Source organism: Pogona vitticeps, chromosome 3, assembly GCF_051106095.1.
Source record: "Pogona vitticeps strain Pit_001003342236 chromosome 3, PviZW2.1, whole genome shotgun sequence".
Taxonomy (NCBI): Eukaryota; Metazoa; Chordata; class Lepidosauria; order Squamata; family Agamidae; genus Pogona; species Pogona vitticeps.
In genome coordinates, this window is record NC_135785.1 from 28,770,809 (window position 1) to 28,791,249 (window position 20,441).

The following is a 20,441-nucleotide window of genomic DNA, read 5'->3' on the forward strand; positions in this document are numbered from 1 at the left end:
CTTGTCTCTATAAAATCACCATCAGCAGACATGTGATATTAGTTCTGTAACTAATCAACATCATGGTAGAAAATCAGTAACTGACTCCCAGAGACTATAATGGTTGATCACAACTAGATAAATAATAACAAGTCCCAAATAATTGAAATAAAAGTAAACATTTGCCTACCCTTTCTCATAAGTAAATTCTTCTTTTAGAGACTTAGCAGATGATTCTCCAATAAAGACAGAAGGAATGTCAATCTTTTTCAAAATATCAACTGTTCAAAGAAAGGAAAAGTGATATGAATAGCAATAACACAGAAATAATTTATAGGTATATGGCTTATTACAATAGTTGCACATAAAACAGACAAGTCATAAAAATAGGATGTATGCTTCAGCCACTTCATCTAGCTAGGCATAATGTGCAGATGAATGGCAGATAAAGTTATCCATTTGGAAAATATTTATACAATTAAGGTAGTTTCTAATGGCATCCAGCTACAGACCGAAATGGAAAATATTCTAGAACATATTAAGAGAGAAATCAAGTATGATTTTATGTCTAGTACTATAATACAAAGAGTACTCTTTATCTTGGCTTATGCACTAGATAGAAAATCTAAAGCCTCAATTCTCTTACGCAAGTTCATTCATCCTGTGCTCTTGTTCTCTGACAGTTTACCTCCTTCTTCCCCCTTTACCTCCCCAAGTCAGATCTCTCACTAATGTATTTCTACCTTCATCTAAGGATTTGTTTAAATATTACTTTGTGGGTGGCAAATTTGCTTAATATGTGAATTTTATTTCAGATACAATAATGGGAACTGCCCAGAGTAGACCTTTGGTCTAGATGGGCTGGATAGAAATCCAATCAATCAATCAATCGATCAATCGATCAATCAATCAACAGCACAGGCACTGCTGCTTCCTGTCGTTCCCCACATCTATGACACGTCCAAAACCATTTTTAAATTGGGTTTTTCTAATTTAAGAATTTTCTATACTTTCTTTTACTCATCATAAAAAGTTCCAGCACAATATAGAAAGATAAAGTGGGACATCAAAAACAATTTCTCCATCAAAAGGCAAGAGTGGTAAAACTGGTTATAACACCTAATATTATGTCATATCACGACACTTAGATTTGCCTGGTTTAACCTGGTTCCTAAAATGTTATTGTTATTGAAGGCAACAATAAGGTTACACAAAGTAATATGCTACTTGTTCTAAACTGACAGAAGTACAGTATTACTAGATGTGACTCAGAAAAACTAAAAATTAGAAACGTAAGAGGGGGGAAAGTAAATGATGGAAAACATATTACAGTAAGTAATATGCACAATTGCACAATCATTTAATTAATTAATTGTTATAAATTTTTCTTGAACTTGTTATGTTTATGTTGTAAGCCGCCTAGAGTGGTCGAAATGACTAGATAGGCGGGGTATAAATACAATTAATAATAATAATAATAATAATAATAATAATAATAATAATAATAATAATAATAATAATAATAATAATAATAATAATAATAATAATAATAATAATAATAATAATAATAACAACAACAACAACAACAACAACAACAACAACAACAACAACAACAACAACAACAATAATAATAATAATAATAATAATAATAATAATAATAATAATAATAATAATAATAATAATAATAATAATAATAATAATAATAATAATAATAATAGAAGGAGAGACAGAAATGGAAAAATAAAGAAAACATCAAATATAAAAAACTATATAAGGAAAAAAATAGGGAAGCTAAAGAAAAAGACTGGTTCAAACATGATACACAAACACAAATCCTAGCAAAGCTACACAACTCCTTTAATCTGCATAAAAAAAATCAAGAAGGTAGAGGCATATGTTTAAAACAACAACAATGCTTATTACTGATGGCCAGTAATAATTCTCTGATACTTGATGCCAAGGATGAATTCATTAGGTAGAGCAAAGAACAATGAAGAAAGCAGATTTACTGAATTTACTGGGCCATATGTCAGTGGGGAACTGAAACACAAATCTGAAATCCAAAATGCAATGACATTAACAAAAAATGGCAGAGCTCTGTGGGTACAAAATGTTGGAATGGATAGATCTTTTGACTCAGTTCAGCAGGACTCTATATTCTTATATTCTCTATAACAGCAACATTCTAAACATGACACATTGCCCAGAGACAGAAAATGATTTTCAAGCAGAGAAGTGATACCTGTACTTACTGTCTTGAGATCCCATGCTAATGAGGTCATCGGAATCAACATTGTGAACTATGGCTGCTTTATAGCCAGCTCTTTGTGCATTTAAAACCTGTCACCAGAAGAAAGTGCTTGTTAATACATAACTATTTAGTACTATCACAACACTGCCCCCAAGAGCCCTTCGTGAGTAAAAGGATAACCAAGGCAAGGGCTGTTTAACCCAAAATTTGCATGCTCTCAATCTTTGCTCAAAGTTACAGTGAATCAAAACTACACCTCTGTCTAATGTGGCATGGTTCATAAAGATGTGATAGTTCTAGCATCTGGCAGAACTTTTTAAACTTCGGCTCACACAAATTTCTATTACAGAAACTTCTCTTTGAGAAAGTAGTCACCCTTCTATTTATTCCATCTGTCTCCTGTAGAAAAAGGCCCCATTCTGGATAACAGGTTGACTTTGCCAGCAAGAACTCTTGTATAGAATATTCTGTTGGAAAGTTTACCATGTGCCTTATGTAGGACACGTATGTTTTTAAATTCAAGACAACAATAAATAAAGAGAGGGATAAAGAGAGATTTAAAAGTGGGTATAGGTGTGCATTTACTTGGAGTACTACCATGGGAGGACTTGATTGCAGTCTGATTGGCAATGCGATCTAGAATGATCTGTATTTAATGGATTTTGTGAGCTACCAATGCAGTCACTAATTGCTCTGCATCTAATTTTTAGCTGCAAGGAAGTAATTTTCATTGGGAAGGGAGGACAGTTCACTTTTAAGAATGACTTGAAAACTAGAAAGAAGAGCTTTTGCCTGTGGATTGCGATATTGGAGCCAATAAAAGAGGAAAGGCATGTTTGCTCTGATCACCTTCCCAGAGAAATGCAAAGATGTTAGCAGTGCCTTTGGAAAAGCAGATTACTAACGATTTCCCTGTAAACTGTCATCATCAACTGCAAAATGAGTTCAAGACACCTTATGCTTCAGGTTGTACAATCATATAGGACAAATAGAACCAAATAATGACGAGTATTTTTCACAGAGATACTGATCATCACAAAAAAACAAACAAACCTTGCAACAGAACCTATTAGATTATCAGAATCCATAATTGCTTGGATCCTGAGAGGTGCCAGTGGAAAGGTGCTGGTACATGCAAGGCCACTTTCCAACCTACCACGGTCCCTGGAAAGGGTACAGCATTTATGGTTGTTTCTCAACAGAACAGATGATTAATTTGCAGAGTAGCCGCCAGGCCTTTAAATGTTGTACTACAATGATAACAGAATTTGGTGGCCTACTTTTATACTATCACACTAGCGTTTTGCAATAAAATTAGCAGACAAAGACTGCAATAACAGGCTGTGTTTTTTTTTCCCCTTCTCTTTCTTGTGCACATTGGTAAACATGTAATAGAGCTAGTAATTTCACATCACTGTTTCTTAACTCCACAAAACAGAAAGAGCCCACTACAAATTAGATAAGTTGAGATAAAACTCCAATACTTTGACCTATAATTTAATTTTATGCCATAATTGGCACAGCCTTAATGAACACACACTACCTTTGCTAGGCCATGAGCAGGGCAACCAATTCAAGTAGGAAGAGACAACCTGTAACTTTGGAAGACACTGTTCATTTTAATTGCACCACTGTAATCTGTAGAAACCAAGTGACACCAGTTACAGTCTACATTTTGTTCTCTAGTAGCAATCCCCAGCAAAACTGGCTGGTTGGCCAATCCAAGGCAGCCCAAAATAGCAAGGAACCAAACTGTTTTATACTATCCTTTTCATTTACAGCTATTCTCCTATGTAACCAGGATGAAAATCTCTGTAACAATACATTAGATAAGCCTCTCCTAAGTAAGTTTAAGGGACGTGGTGCCACTGCGGGCTAAACCGCAGAAGCCTGTGCTGCAGGGTCAGAAGGCCAGCAGTCATAAGATCGAATCCACATGACAGAGTGAGCTCCCATCGCTTTGTCCCAGCTCCTCGCCAACCTAGCAGTTCGAAAGCATGCAAATGCGAGTAGATAAATAGGTACCATCTCGGTGTGAAGGTAAAACGGCGCTCCCTAGTCACGCTGTCCACATGACAACAGAAACTGTCTTCGGACAAGCGCTGGCTCTACAGCTTGAAAAACGGGATGAGCACTGCCCCCTAGAGTCGGACACCTTTACTGCACCTTAACTTGGCAGAGAAGAGCACTCCAGGGCTAGCAGACAGAACAAACTTCAACTTTTTAGTCCATACAGTAATGCCAATACTAAGTCAATTAAAGTCAAAATGCTTCAAAGAGCAGCAGTACATTGAAACTGCAGAAAACTGAGGCATATTAATCTCAGTCAACAAAAAAGCATCAGAAACCATGCTCTTTAACTCCTTCAACCCCCCCCCCCCCCAGAAGTCAAGGCACACACAAATAAGGGCTATCTAATCCATCTCTCATCTGGACCATCTTGCTTCCTAGTTTTTCATCTCCATCTTCTTCTGCAGAGCATAAGAGCATACACCACCACCACCAAATGGAGCAGCACCTCCCAGGTACTATCAGCAGCAAGAGAAGCATTCATAGTTGAAATTATTCAGTGGCCTCTGCTTTCCAGGCCAGGTAGAAATAAATTATTAGAATTAGAATTAAAATACTAAAATCATTTAGAAATGTTTGCATCAAAACAAGAATTAGTATGATCCACAGAGTTCTCCTCAAGCTTTTACTACTGTTTGCTATTACCACTGACTGGAAATAACAGCATATGCAATATACAATTACCATTGTACGGAAGCTATTTCTTTGAACTATGTTGCGCCTTCTATGCCTGAAATTGTTGCATTGGAGTCAACAATGCCTACATAGCTGTGCTCTGTACGCTTCGTGAGTAAATGTCTAAAATTGTGTTAATTACACTTGGTCTTTCTTACTCTGCTCTAAACTATCATCTGATATAGAAGTAACATGAAAGAATAATCATAGACAGCTAATGCTCCAAGAGCAGGAGGCTAATAAAATTTCCATTTTTTTTCTAAACCATTACAAGAGACTGAAACAGATCTAAAATTAACACAGTGAAAAATTATGCACTGACGTTAAAAAACAAATTATGTAGTCTTCCTAGTCAGCAATCATCATAAGTGACTAGTTATCTTCCAATCTATTGCTTCAGTTATCCAGAAGACAACACCACAATACATTATTCAAGCTCAAATGCTGTGCCTTCCCCAACTGCTTGTTACTTGGCTTGTAAGTGGATAATTTACAACATTCCTAGGGCTCAACAGGCATTTCTGAGACACAAATAAGCCAACTGCAACAGCAATTATGTCCTATAAAACTGGTAGCGGTTCTTTAGGCATGTGCTGTCAAATTGGTTAAGTCAGCAGAATCTGTCCTACCCTGATGCCTCTTTTGTTAGAGTAGGCTAACTGTATTACACTTTTTATCACTGCTTTTCTAGGTCAAAACAATGATCCTCTGTAAGGGAAATGGGCATTTGCTTCCCTAGAGCTTTTATTGCTACAGGCTTCTAAATTTTGGGGGAGATAAATAAGGTAATACTTTTGGATGTTACAGCAAAAGTGTAAGTGAAAAAGCTAAACCTGGTTTCTCTCTTTAATACACTGAGCTACTGATCTGAATTAAAACTCAAATTTAAGAGAAATCTCAATTTGACTATAATCAAACTCTTCTAAATATATGCAGATTTTCTGGAATTATCAAAGAGGGCTATGAAATTATTGATGCCTGTCGTAACAACATACTTGTGCAAAAAATCATTCTCTGCTCTCGTTTATCTTAAACGTACAGATTCAATTTGAAAAACATAAGAGACAGAACTTAGAATACAGATTTCAGCTATTAAGCTGATATAAACAAGGCCTGTAAGTGAAATGTAGCACCAACCTTCTCATTAATTATAATTACAGTGGTACCTCACAAGACGATTACCCATCAAAACGACGAATCAGCATGACAAGGTTTTGTGACCGCCATTTTGCTTCGCAAAACAGTGATTCCTATGGGGGAATTTTGCTGGATGATGATTTGGTCCATGCTTCGCGGACCATTTTTTCGCAAGACGATGATTTTTACAGCTGATCGTTGGCTTTTGCAAAATGGCTTCTCTAGGGGTAATCTTCGCAAAATGGGTGTTTTTGGGCCCATTTTTCGCAAGACAGCGATTTAAAACAGCGGATCGGCGCTTCGCAAAGCGGCTTCCCTGTGGGCGATTTTCGCTGGACGACGACGATTTTTCCCCATTGGAACGCATTAAATGGATTTCAACGCATTCCAATGGGGAAACAGTTTTCACAAGACAATGTTTTCACAAGACAGTGATTTCAATGGCACGAATTAACATCGTCTTACGGGGCACCACTGTATATGAATATATGTTCCCTTTTTTCTACCCCATATGTGTTTAATGAGGTAGAATTTTGTATCAATTATACTAATGTATTTTCTAGCTTTCATTTTCATGTGATGTTTTGTATAGGTGTGTGATATTAATGATTTTATATGCCTATAATTTGAGTTTCTCCAGCAAAAATTAAGGACAAGGGTGATAATAACTTATGAAATCATTCCAATAAAAATTTTAGTGTGTGCATTATGTGAGCCAGGAGGCAAGACAGAAGCACTACTCACTGGAGTGCTGTCCATTCCCGCAAAGGAATAAGAGAGTGAAAGGACCGGCAGCTTCCTCAAAGAACTCTACGAAGGATTCCCTCAAGGGGAAAAAGGGAAAGAACCATCCCAGGGCCTAAGACGGATGGGAGAGCTAAGAGAACAGTTAGAAAAAGTGGAGAGGAGAAGGAGGAGGTAGAAGCAAGAGAAGGAGAGGAAACATTACCACCAGGTTGGGAGTGAATCTGGACCCTTGAACTCACAAGTGGGAGAGACAAAGTACCCAGGGAGGAATCAGATCGTAGAAGAATAATGATTCCCCCAAAAGCCATCAGATTGGGGAGAATCCAAGGCAAAGGAGTAGAAGTGGAGATTAAGGGAAGGGAGAGAGAAAGTGGAGCAAGAAAGAAAAGGAGCGAATGGCAAGCATGGGAGATGAAGAGGAGACCAAAGCAAAGAGAGTCTGGGAAATCATGGAACTCAGGGTATAGACAGTGATGATAGTATAGACAGTGATGATAGTAAAGGACTGGTTACCGATGGAGCAGCTGGGCCTGTGGAATTTGAGTTTTGGGAATCCTTTCATTCAAGAAGAGTGGAAACCCTGTCCCACCCAGTTGGAGGGAAAGACTATGTTCCAGTAGAAGTCAACTGTTTATTCAATAGTTCTGAAATAAATGTTCAGCCTTTGTAACCACGATTGGTGTTCATTTTTGAAGATGTGGGCATATGAGAGGAAGAGAAACAACATGAGACCCAACCCTCACCCTCACACATTAACAGATTAACTTATTTTTCTCTCTCCAAATATGAAGACCCTTCATGAGAAACTTCAAATAATATTTGATGCACTTTAGGGTTTTATATCTTGAGTTAAGTCTTGGTGGCCCATGGCAACAAAATATATTTAAAGGGGATCTGTGGTAAAGAAAAGATTAAGAACCACTGATTTAATACATGATTATAGTATACACAAAAGCACTGGTTAGAGCCAAAACTTCTCTTTTGATCCAACTTACTAGGCCATTTTGCAAGTTAGGAAAAAAAAGTTTGAAGGCACATGGTGAAAATATAGCAAAGAGTGATGCTTGCACACACCTCCTTTCCTCCTCCCACACAGTTGGGAAAATGACTTTGTCACAGTTTAGTTCCATTTCTATACCTGCAATTTAGGAGACACTTCCACGAATTGTGGTTTTTGTTTGGTTGTGTTTTGCTTTTCATTTTTGTTATACAGTATACAAACCAGAAATAATGATTTAAACCAAACTGGAAGGACATGTCATCTTAAAAAAAACTATGACCTGATATGACTGGTTTAGAAACGGATCAGAATTTTAGCACTATGATCTGAAATTCAGACATTAGTGCATTTACATCAGTGGTTCTTAACCTTTTTGAAAGAAACGCCCCCTTGAGCCATTGAGGAAGTTATCATCACCCCCCTCCCCGCGGCGATGATATCTTTTTATTTATTTATTTATTTATTTATTTATTTATTTATTTATTTATTTATTTATTTAAGACACTTAAATCCAATGACCCCTTAAAACAAAATTAAATTCCAAGAAAATGAAATGCCCCCCAAAAAGTAGCACTTAATTATTTAGTTGCAAGTGAATTTTAAGACGCAAAAAGAAATATAAAAAGGGCATAAAAACAAATGCAGGAACTAAAAGTTTCAAGACAAAAAGTCTGAAACTAAATTAAAATTGGAGGAAAATATATAGCCGCCCCGAGTAGACATGGTCTAGAGGGGCGGGGTAAAAATCAAATAAATAAATAAATAAAATAAATATTCATGCACACTGTAAAAAGGCTGCAGCCATCTTCACAGGTTTGGCTTGCTCCAGCGCCCCCCTACCGCCCCCCTTCTGCTCCAGCGCCCCCACACCGCCCCTTTTCGTTCTACTGCCCCCCTGAAAAATGAAATCGCCCCCTGGGGGGCATTATCGCCCACGTTAAGAACCACTGATTTACATGACAAAAGCTAGGTATGAGTGATTTAGAAGGGTAAGTGTGCATGCTGCTTGACTGTTCATGTTTCTAGCAGGAGCAGCTAAACAGCCACTCAGCAGTTGGTTTATTGTGTCCTCTAGCAATGGGCATCTTCCCTTAGCAACAAACCAGCGAAAGAAGCCAAGAACACACCCTGGATGGTTTCTCTGGCTTGCAGGGAGCTGCACACTTCCTGATGACATAATACATCAACCACGGAGCAAAGCAAACCTCCATGATTTATTTAACTGCTCCTGCTGCAAGCAGGAGTGATTGAGCAGCATGTTCTAGTTTGTTGTTCATTCACAACAAGCAGGGCTCCCACATATTCCTGGCTCATTGTGTCACACAAATGCACCCAAAATACATGACACCTTTTCTGGAAAATCAGCCTACACTTTATTGAGGTACTGTATACTCCTCTTCTGGCCAGGGAGGCTCACTGCAGCTCATGCAGTTAATTTCAGATTAACTTAGATTCCCAGTACTACTATTGTTTTCTATTTTTGTGTTTTCCATTTCTCAGAGGAGCAGTTTTTAAAATATTTCTGTACTTATTGCTCTTAGATTTAATATTTCCTGTTATTGATGCAAGATGCCTCTTTATACTCACTGTTATTGGCTTTAAATATTTTAATGATGTTAACAACCATTGTTTACTCATAGTTTTCCCCTTTAAATATTGTCTTTCAATGTTATAAACTGCCTTGGGTCCTTTTCAAGGAGAAAGGCAGGTAAAATATTTTTATTAATTGATTAATTAATGCTAGGCTACAGTTTAGCTTTATATGTGAATCAAGTCACATATCTTACACTTTATAAATAAGTGAGAAGCATTTCATGCCTGACGTGCCGAAGAAACTATTTGCTTCCTTTGTTAATAAAGTTAAGCAGATTAGTTGTGTTTTAGAGAAATGCACAGGTACACATCTACGAATAAAGAGAACATTTGTGTGCTATGCTGAATGGACAAAAGTATTACATAAAACACTTATTTGATACCATGGAATGCACTAATATGAATCTGAACAAGGCAAAACACTTAACAGATTTTGGTAGGGAAATACAGAGCTTATTTTCTATCAGTTAGGGTGGCATGAATCATGTTCTGCTCAAGCAGAACACCATCATATCAGGACAATGGTTCAGATTCTCATTCACGCAGTATTTGCAGTATGTTAGAAGTTTCTCTTTTGTTCATGGAGATCTCAAAAGGCTCTCCCCCCCCCATCTCCTAGACTTAAATTCAACAAAAGTGTTGCCACATGACTCTTGCAAACCAAGGTGGCCATGAGACACAAATTGGATTCTAAACAACAGGTACAGCTATGATAAGCAGCCTCAAGACCTTGATGTGTAGAGAGGAAAATCAAATTGCCTCTCCAAAGATACTGGCTGAAATCAAGCAGCACGTTGTAACTAGAGAATGACAATTGAACCAGTGGAATTTACCAGGGAATTGACTCACCTAATGCCCAATGGGCCTACTCTAGCTGCAACTTAATACTGAATTAAGTCATTGTGTTTTGAGGGTAGATTCTTTGATGCCAGTACACTCACACTAACAGCAATGGAGTGCAAGAATATTAATCTTCACCCAGAAAATTTACTTGTCAACATTTCTGTTGTTAAGTGAACTGAAATGTTAATTTGGTCAACAGGATTATTGTCTTTGACCTATTGAGAAGATGTTTTCCTTCAAAGTTCTCATAATATAAAACTGAAGTGCCACATGTGGTCTCCACTGGTCTTTTTATACACACGTGAACAGCAGAACCTTTTGGTTTTAAGAACCAAATTAAACATGTAGCCTTGTCTTCAAACATGTAGCCTTGTCTCACAATTAAAAGCCCATTTCTCCACCCATGCCTGGCTTTGAGATTCTGAAACTGGCTCACACAACTTTGTTCAACTGCTCTCATTTTAAAGACGATAACACTGATATACCAGAATAATTCATTCTACATAATTTTATTGCCTGAAGGCTTCCAAACCTCTTTTTGCCAAAGTGTATCCCATTCATTCCACAGCTACATGTGCAGATTTATTCCAAGACTGCTCCAGATTTGAAAGGATTATCTTTTGAAAACTAACTGAACATAGGAAGTAGGAATAATACTGGATAACACGCAGCATGTCATGATATTAATGGTATTCAATCCCAAGAAGACAATTCTACATAAAGCCAATTAGTTTCCTGAAAAAATCTCTATTCATTTTTTGTAAATTAGGACCAATCTTCTCTTGATTCAAGCATAAATTTAAGGACAGCATCATCCACTCAACAATTAATTAAGAGGTTTTTTTTAAAAAAAAACTCTTAAAAAAACTGCAATCCTTCAGTTTCACATTTGTAATTGCAGGGTGGGACAATAGATGAGAAGGCAAAGTCCAAGTGAATACGATCCATGAAAATTCCATGAACCTCCAAACCACTGCTTTTCATGACAGATGTTCACTATTATGAGAATGAAAGCCATTTCTCTTTCCTGAGACCACAGTGGCCATTTTTCAAAATAGAAAGTGATGTCTGCCCACTTGTGACTAAAAAAACCCCACCCCACCTCCAAAAAAAACCTACCACCAACCACCACCTCAAGCCTAAAATAGGTTATAGAGTAAATCTGGATAATGGCTACCCCTAGAGATTTCTTGGGGCACAACTAGCCATTTTAGTATAATACTCAGATATGAGATCTTTGGGGTTTTTTCATTACAACAACCAGAAATCCAGCAGAAATTCCCCCAGCAAGAATTCTTGTAGTTTTAGGGGAAAAAAAACAAATTCTGAGAGAAGTTTCAGGATCCTCACCTGAAGCATGGACATGGATGGAGCTTTCTAAGCTCTATGGGAACAGCACAGGATTAGGGGAGTGGCAGATTTTTGACCTTCTATAGGGTCTAATGAACAGACAGACTACAAAATGTGGCAAACCAATTTTCAACCATTGCAAAAGATGTACTAGTAAACCTGGGCTAGTAGGCTTGTGGCCATGTCCTAATTTCATGTGTTTGTAAAAACATGTGACATGGAGTAACACTGAGAGGATTCTATCACAATTCTATCTGTTTACTTTGACTAATACTCCAGCCACCACTGGCTATTGCCTGACTGACTTTACTTATGAGTCAGTGACTCTTCATATAAAAAAGAATTACCACCCCTACTTGAAAGGAACTCAGAAACATTAATGACACATCCAGGAGATATTACTTTGAAGAAATTCACCAACATTACATGAGGGAAACTAATTAGACAAATCATGAAAATTGGTTGGTGTTCCTAAGGAATGTTTATGCATGCACTTGATTTGCATCCTCCTCCTAGAATGAAAAGTTTAAACATTATTATAAAGCAGTTATTCCCAACCTTCAGGTTCCAGATGTTCCTGTACAATAATCCACAGAATCTCTAGCTGTCAGGGCTTCTGGGATTCATAGCCCCAAGATACTTGGGATCTCAAGTTGAGTACCACCGTTCTAAAGCATCAGATACCCTATACTTTAAGAGATGATGAAAAAAGAAGCATTACCTACCTTTATATCAAAGTTGCAATCAAGTCTCCTAATTAACACAATGAATTCATGAGAAGTGTTGTCCTTCAGAGGTGGGGGATTTATGGGCTCACATGCATTCTCAGGTTTTGAATTTATTAGAAAACCCTGTAAAACATTTTCAAAAACAGATTAACACAAAAGGCCAGAATTAGTACAGACTACATTCCTTCCATTTTTAAATTCCAAATCACATTACCAAAATTCTTGAGCACCCAGAAACCAATCAAAATAATCTGAATAATTACCAAATTAATTTTGGCTAGTTCCATGCCTATAGAAGTGATTTTTTTTAAAAAAAAGGGTACTACTTCAGACTGCAAGTGAGATTCACACCTTAGAGTGCTCCCCTATATGATTTAAAGAAATAAATTGTCTGCAAACAGGATGGCTTCAAGGCTCCTCTGCAAACACTTCTCTCTAGTTTTTTCCTGCACAAATCTTTATATAGCTACTACCTATAAGGCCACTCAAAAATTGTACAGCATGCTTTTTACTTTGAACTGAAAACAGAATTTATAAAATGGCACTTAATTCGGCATTTGTTTTATAATTTAAACCATTAATTTTGAATTTGTTTAAATAAAACGTTTTGCTTTTCAATGGAAAAGAAAAAAAGAATGATTTCATTTTAAAACATTGGCTGAAAACTTGTTCTGTAGCTCCATCTGCACAATGTGAATGACTCAATCAGCAGACTATTATTGATTAGGTAAAGGTTCCCCTTGACAATTTTTGTCCAGTCATGTTCGACTCTAGGGGGCGGTGCTCATCCCCGTTTCCAAGCCACAGAGCCAGCGTTTTGTCCGAAGACAATCTTCCGTGGTCACATGGCCAGTGCGACTTAGACACGGAACGCTGTTACCTTCCCACCGAAGTGGTCCCTATTTATCTACTTGCATTTGCATGCTTTCGAACCGCTAGGTTGGAGGGAGCTGGGACTCCGTCACATGGATTCGATCTTATGACTGCTTGGTCTTCTGGCCCTGCAGCACAGGCTTCTGCGGTTTAGCTCGCAGCGCCACCATGTCCCTTAATTATTGATTAAAGGCTTCTTTTTGCAATTTCAGGATATACATGGTTTATGTACAATGTGACAAAGTCATTCTCTACTGTATCACAAGGGCTCAGTTTTAAGGAAAACAAACTGAGTAATTTAGAGCAAGAAGGATTCAACAGAAATTCTGTGGGTGAAGATTTACAATTGGTTAGAATCTGTGTATTAATGATCTTTTTAAAAGTCAGTAATACTTGAAAAGCATATTTAATCCAAGTCTGTCCCTCAGTACAGTAACAAAGTATAATGCAGAAGTATATCATGAACAATTAGGTAATATGCTCTGGAAAATAAGCAAGAATAACAAAATCAAGAGAATTACTTAAATATAGAGAAGTAACATTTTCTCAGTTTCAAATTCATGGTACACAAATGCCTATTTCAAAATATACAGGTACAGAATATTGTTAACCTTTTGTTCAGAAAAATAAAATTTTTGAGAGGCTGTATTCTGTACAGTGCAGTGTGAGGATTCAATGTTTGGCTCTGCGTTAACTCCAAATAAATCAGCGGACTTCCTTGGTTTTGAAACAGGGGTAACATTTATTGGATTATTTAACAATAGTCAAGTATCAACAAACATGTTCCAACTCTTCTCCCGGTCAGACAACAGGTCCATCGGGGGCTTCCATTCTTCAAACTTGAAGGGGTTTCCTTCGTGAATGTTCCAAGGTCCCAGCCACTCAGGTGGGGTATCAGGGTTTAATAATAGTTCCTTCTCCCCCTCCAGTAAGGGAATGTTGTCCTCGTCTCAAAATTCCACCCAGTCACCATCCCGGGTGGGATCCCCCATCTGCCAAGGTCTTCCCCGGGTTGCATCCTCTGCATCTCCCGCATCCTTCATCCTATTCTCTCTATTCTCTCTCTCTCTCAACCTTCTCCTTTTCCTCCCTCAGTTTCTTACACCACTCTCTTGTCTCTCTCTCTCTCTCCCCAATAAGAGGGTCTGGGGGTCAGTTCTCTTCTCCTTCGTGCATCTGCCTCCTCCTTGGAGACTCTCAGCTTCTCCACCTTTTCCGTCCAAGGGTCTTCAACCCATATCCACTCCCAGTCTGGCGGGAGTCCTTCTCTTCCCCCTTCTCTTCCACCTACCCCGCCTCCACCACTTCCTGCACTTTCCATTCCCTTCCCGCTACACCAGTCCTGGGCTGTTCGACCGTTAACTCCTTTAAACTCTCTTCTATTCTCCCAGGGTCTGGTTCAGGTTGTTTCATCTTCCTAGGCGGGGGAACAGGAGGGGTCTGACTCTCCTTATCGACTGAAGGAGGGAGGGATGGCACTCCCGTGAGAGGCACTTTGCCCTCACCTTCAGTCTTACATGCAGTTTTAGAGAAATCCTTACATTGCCCTCTGGTGGAAATTACTTACATACTTAGAACCAAGTAGGCTAAACAAGGGCAGGCTCTGGCTTATGACAATGTGGATTTTTCACTTAACTCATCTTAAGATGGTGATGCAATCCTTTGGTGGCCTAACTCTTCTCACAAAGAGGTCAGCAATGATATGAAACATTACCTCCATGGCTATGAGGGATGTGTTCTGCTCAACCTCAGTATAGTTCTCCTAACCATCGGGAAAGAAATGAACATTTACACAGGAAGAAATTTCCAGTCCTCCCATTCTCATCTAGTGTAATCATGAAGGAAACACCCTTGACATATTAATCATTTGTAAAACTGATGCCAAAGTTACTCAATCTAAAATATGTCTCATGTGGAAATTATTCTGTTTAAAGATTCTCTCTCCCCTTTTTTGGAGAAAATCCCATACTGTACAATAAGAGAGCAAGCCTCCCATATGTTTCAGGATGCTACATCTGAATTTGAAAACACAGTCCCAACATACCCAATATGACCAGGTGGTTTGGAAGATTTTTAAAAAGGGGGTGACTAGACTTGACCACATCCCTTATTAATCACAGCTCTGATGCTACTATATCAGTCTATCATGAATCAAGTAACATACTTAAATGCAGCTACTACTCTAGTATTTAATAATTAGGATATACAGGCTGTACCAGTTCAGGAATCTCTGCAAACTCCACCTTATTACTCCACACCAGTGAAAAGTCTATAGTGTTTGTTGACTTGATAATGAAATGGATGTCAAGGTGATACATAGCTTAATTAGAGAGGCCAAACTATTTTATGCAGGCCTAATACTTTAGAAAGTTCTTACCTCTTAAAAATATGCAAGACATTTATCTAGGTGAGAGTCATTTATTGCCATCATGTAAACAGTAAGTTATTGTGGCAAATGTGATATAACTGCATGAGCTTCCTGATACTATGCAAGGAAGAAACTATAAATCACCTCAGACCTCCTCTCCACTCCAAGTTCAGCAGAACCTAAAATACTCAACATATACCAAAGTACAGTGTGACTTGTAGTGACAGCTTGTCAAGTATAACTGAGTTATGTTTTCAACACTACTTCACCTGGGCTTTAATCCAGCAAAGCACTAAGTGTATAGTTAGTTTTAAACACATAGAAAGTCTCATTAAAGCTAAAGCTTAAAATTAAGCATATGTTAAAGTACTTTACTGGAATGAAGCCCACCACTTTTAGAGTGTTTTTGATTTTCATGAATTCACTCTTACCTATTTTCAGCAGCGGCATGACTGTAGACATATTGCAGGCTTAACCTTAAGCATGGAAGATACTGGAGCATCATTCATTTGCTTTGCACTTGGCACACACAATTGTCCAAATAAGGCTTTAAAATACTTCCTCATATTTCTCTGCACACCCTGTCTCCAGATATTATTTGCTTAATTAAGTGATCAACTGAGATGTAACTGAATATTCAGTGATGCTCAAAATTGGTTAACATGGATAAGAAGGAAAACAAAGTCACTATTTAAGCCCTACTAAAAAGTCAGCTCCATCAAACTCATTTTCTTCCTTCATTGTTTCTGACTAATCATTACAATGACTATTTAACTTTAAAAACTGGTGCTGGTTTGCTCCCTACTCCATTTGCTGCTCATCCCCATTTCCTTCCAGATCAGGTCCTAATTAGAGACGGGGCTATTCGTATACGAAGATCCCCATATAGGTGGCATTAACAGTCCACTCACCAATCCACCATGGACGCAGACGGCACGATTCTACGAACGGCTCCGCATAGCCACTCTTCGACCTTGCAGCAAGGCTTGTCCTCCCGCCTCCTGCCAGGAGTGGCAAGCAGATCGTGCACTGCACAGCCATTTATAGAATCGTGTCATCTTCATCTGTGGTGGATCAGTGAGTGGACCGTCCGTCCCCATGGGGAGTTAATGCCACCTGTGCGGGGATATTCGTATACGAATACCACCATCTCTAGTCCTAATGGAAGAAAGCTCAGAACCTAACATTCTGGGTGATATAAACAGATCAGATTGCAAATTACTTACCAATGACAACAAACTGACACCTCACAGACATTATATTAGCTTAATTTTTAAAATGGAGGATAGGAGACAGTCAGGAGTTAAGAACTTTCTCTAGAAGGAGTGTGAGCTAAGAATTTGGTGACCCAAATATTAGTCTCAACCAGAATCAAATTATTAATCAACTACTGAACAGCAAATCAGCCTTTATGCAAGTCCCACTGATCTGTTCTAACTGGGAATAGCAACTGAACTCAGGCCCAAGCTTCTAAGCACACAGCGTTTTTTCACACTTGGTTCCTGTTGGTTTATCCTGGAGTTGTAATAAAAAACAAAAAGGGAATCTCCTGTAAACCTGTTTGTTTATCCCTATTTTACACAATAAGCCTGTAAGGTAGGAATTGATTTATCTTATTCATTGTTATGTCTGCCTTTCTGGAAGCCTTTTTCGCTAAAGACCGGGGTGGGGGGGGGAGGCTTTATATAAAACAAAAGTTGTTTCCCGTAATAAGTGAATATTTTTCTGTACATCAGATTACTTTCTGCAATAAAAAGTTCGTAAGTTTGTATTTCTTTCTCATGCACAGTTTATCAGACAGTAAGGAATCTATCTGATTTGGAACAAGGGAGCCACTAGAAATCACTACATACAGACACAGGGCGAGCCATGTGGTCTTAGAAACTAATATTATATAAATAAACTTCTCTCATTTGTTAGTTCTTTTCAGTTGGGGTTAATTGTTCAGTTGAAGTAGTCAGAATGAGAATTCTGAGCCAGGTCCAATGAATTGTAAAACTACTAAAGTATTTACTCAAGTCAGGAGACCACGTGCAATGTAACAGTTACACTGCTTTCTTCCATAATTCAGTTTTCCCATTCACTTCAGCAAGTAGAAAACTTGACCCTATGAAATATATAAGCATAGATACATCTCATTTGTTGATACAAACATGTATTGGGTTGAGGTGTCCTGTGAACATTAAAGCAGTACCTCACCACTGAGGTTACAAATTATCTATGACAGAATGGGCAAAATATGGTCTTGGAGTCCCAAAATCTATTCTTCCAGTCCCCAAATCCCTTACACTGCTCCCCAAAACTCTCCAGATTTTTAAAAAATGGAGTACAGTGGTGCCTCGCAAGACAAAAGTAATTCGTTCCGTGAGTAGCGCCATCTTGCAAAAAGCAATTCCTATGCGAGATTCCTATCAGAATCTCGCAAGATGAATGAATTATTTTTGTCTTGCAAGGCATCGGCCTTGCAAAAAAAATCATCTTGTGAAGCACGGCCATAGAAGAAGCCATCTTGCGAGTCACCAACATGATCGCAAAAACCATTCGTCTTGTCGGTTTTTCTTCCGGCGAAGCGTTCGTCTTGCAAAGCACCACTGTACTACTGTACTATTTATTTAAAAAAAGGAAGCCCTTTTTTTACTTATCAATTCTGGCATTCAGAATTCTGGACTATAAATCCATTATGGGTGTTCCACCTGAGAGACAGATACTTATATGTGTTTCATCGAGGAGACAGATTGAAGTTTGAAGGCTTTATGGCTTAAGCTTGCCCAAATTTCCTGTTCAGAAAGGAAGCTGTCCCAATGCTTGCTTGGAGCTTCCTTTCTAGGCAAGAAGCTTGGCCAGAGTTAGACCTAGATTTGCCACAAAGTCTTCCTAGGGAGATTCATTTTTAAAAATTGGAAGTGGACTTCCAGCTTGGTTTCTTTTCTTTCTTTTTTAGGTCATCCATGTGACCCCTATACCTACAAAGTTTTCCACCCCAATTTAAGAGAACATCTTAATATTTAAATTGTATTAGTCTTTTGCATCTTGTATTCGCTAAAGATTAAGATCTAACATCATACTTCCAAGCAGGGGAAAATGTCTTCCACATATGTAGCAAAAGGGCAAAACAAAAATGTAGAGTAATACCATTTTGGGACTTTATCATGAAAAGGAATGCTTTCCACTCCTCAGGACACTTCATCAGATGAGACATTCCAAAACATGCAGTTCCTTTCCTCTAATAGCCTGTTTGAAAGCACAATTCAAAGTGATGTTCATGATGTATAAAATCCTATTAAGATTTGGATCCAGGTTACTTGAAAGACTGAATCCTTCCAAACATGCCTGCCCCGGGCTTTGCGATCTTTGGGGAGGCCCTTCTCATGGTTCCACCAGCTTCAGAGGCCCATCTGGTGAGAATTTTTCTGTGGCCATGCCAGGGTCTGGAATTTTATACCGAAAGAGGCTAGAGTTGCCTCTTTCTGTTTTACTACCTCTTTCTGTTGCCCTTTCCTGTTCTACTACCAATGGCAAGCAATGACCTTTTTTATTTAAGCAGGTCTTCAGCAAATACAAGATTATAAGATCTCAGCTGATGTGCTAGTTTTCACTACAGTGGTGCCTTGCAAGACGATTTTAATTTGTTCCATGGAAATCGCTGTCTTGCAAAAACATCGTCTTGTGAAACCCAGTTCCCCATTGGGATGCATTGAAATATATTTAAAATGCGTTCCAACTGGGGGGAAAATCACTGTCTTGCGAAAATTATCCATAAAAGAAAGACATTGTCTTACAAAACACAGTTCCCCCCTACCATCTTGGGGAAAAGCAATCCCCTCACCTGCACTGCCTTTGGAAATTCAATGGGTCTCAGATAGCCTTCTCCCTCTTTCTCTCTCCAGCAACAAAGAGTTTCTTTGTTGCTGGAGAAAAAAGGGAGTAAAAGGAGTCAAACCCTTCTGTCCCCTGACCCTCCCCAAGTCATGGTGACCCCCTGGCTGCACCTCCCACTCAGTACAGGGCTGCACAACCCCAGTCCTGCCAGAGGCCAAGAGATCTCCTCAGTGTTTTGGGGTGCCCTGTGGGACCCCCATCAAGGGCTAGGTGTTCCTCCCACAATCCTCTAGTGCACAGGTATTAGCATATGTGACAATTGTAAATGCCAATTTAAAAAAGGATTAGGAAAACAATTGTCCCTCCATATTGTCACTCCATAAAATTTTTCAGTAATAAATACATTAAATCATTTTAAATAAAGCAGAAATAAGACTTTCAAGCTGTATGTAGTCTAACTATATTAGTGTGTCTCCTTGCAAGACCAGAGGTGAGAGCAAAATGCCTCTCACAGGAGTGCCATCCCTCACGCCTACTGTCAATAAAGAGAGCCAAATCCCGCCAATTCCCCTACCCAGGAAGACAAGACCACCTAGACCAGACCTGGGGAGGATAGAGGAGGATTTGAAAGGATTAACAGTTGAAGAGACCGGGACCGGTCTGGCGGGAACGGAGCAAAAAACATGGGTAGTAGTGGAGGCAGGACTAGCGGATATAAAAGGCGGGGAAGGAGAGCTTCCCCCAGGCTGGGAGTGGATGTGGGTAGAAGATCCATGGACGGGAAAGGTGGAGGAGCTAAGAGTCCCTAAAGAAGAAGTTGATGCCAGAAAGTGAGAGAATACCCCCAAAACATCATACTGGGGTGAAAGGGAGACAAAGGAGTGGAGGAGGAAATTGAGGGAAGAAAAGGAGAAGGTTGAGAGAGAAAGGAGGGAGAGATTAGAATGGAGGATTTGGGAGATGCACCAGATGGAATGACAGGAGGACCCTGGCAGATGATCAATCTCA

The 20,441-nt window shown here is 38.8% G+C and overlaps 1 protein-coding gene across 2 annotated transcripts in view; it reads right to left on the minus strand.

Moving 5' to 3' along the window:
* RNF13 (ring finger protein 13) overlaps positions 1-20,441 on the minus strand; it is a 60,179-nt gene that overhangs the window by 23,386 nt on the left and 16,352 nt on the right. For both annotated transcript variants that reach the window (XM_020781873.3, XM_020781874.3), the window contains exons 4-6: positions 12,371-12,496; positions 2,232-2,319; positions 170-260 (exon numbers count right to left, since the gene is read on the minus strand). In XM_020781873.3, coding sequence (XP_020637532.1) covers positions 170-260; positions 2,232-2,319; positions 12,371-12,496 — 305 coding nt within the window. The remainder of the gene's footprint in view (positions 1-169; positions 261-2,231; positions 2,320-12,370; positions 12,497-20,441) is intronic.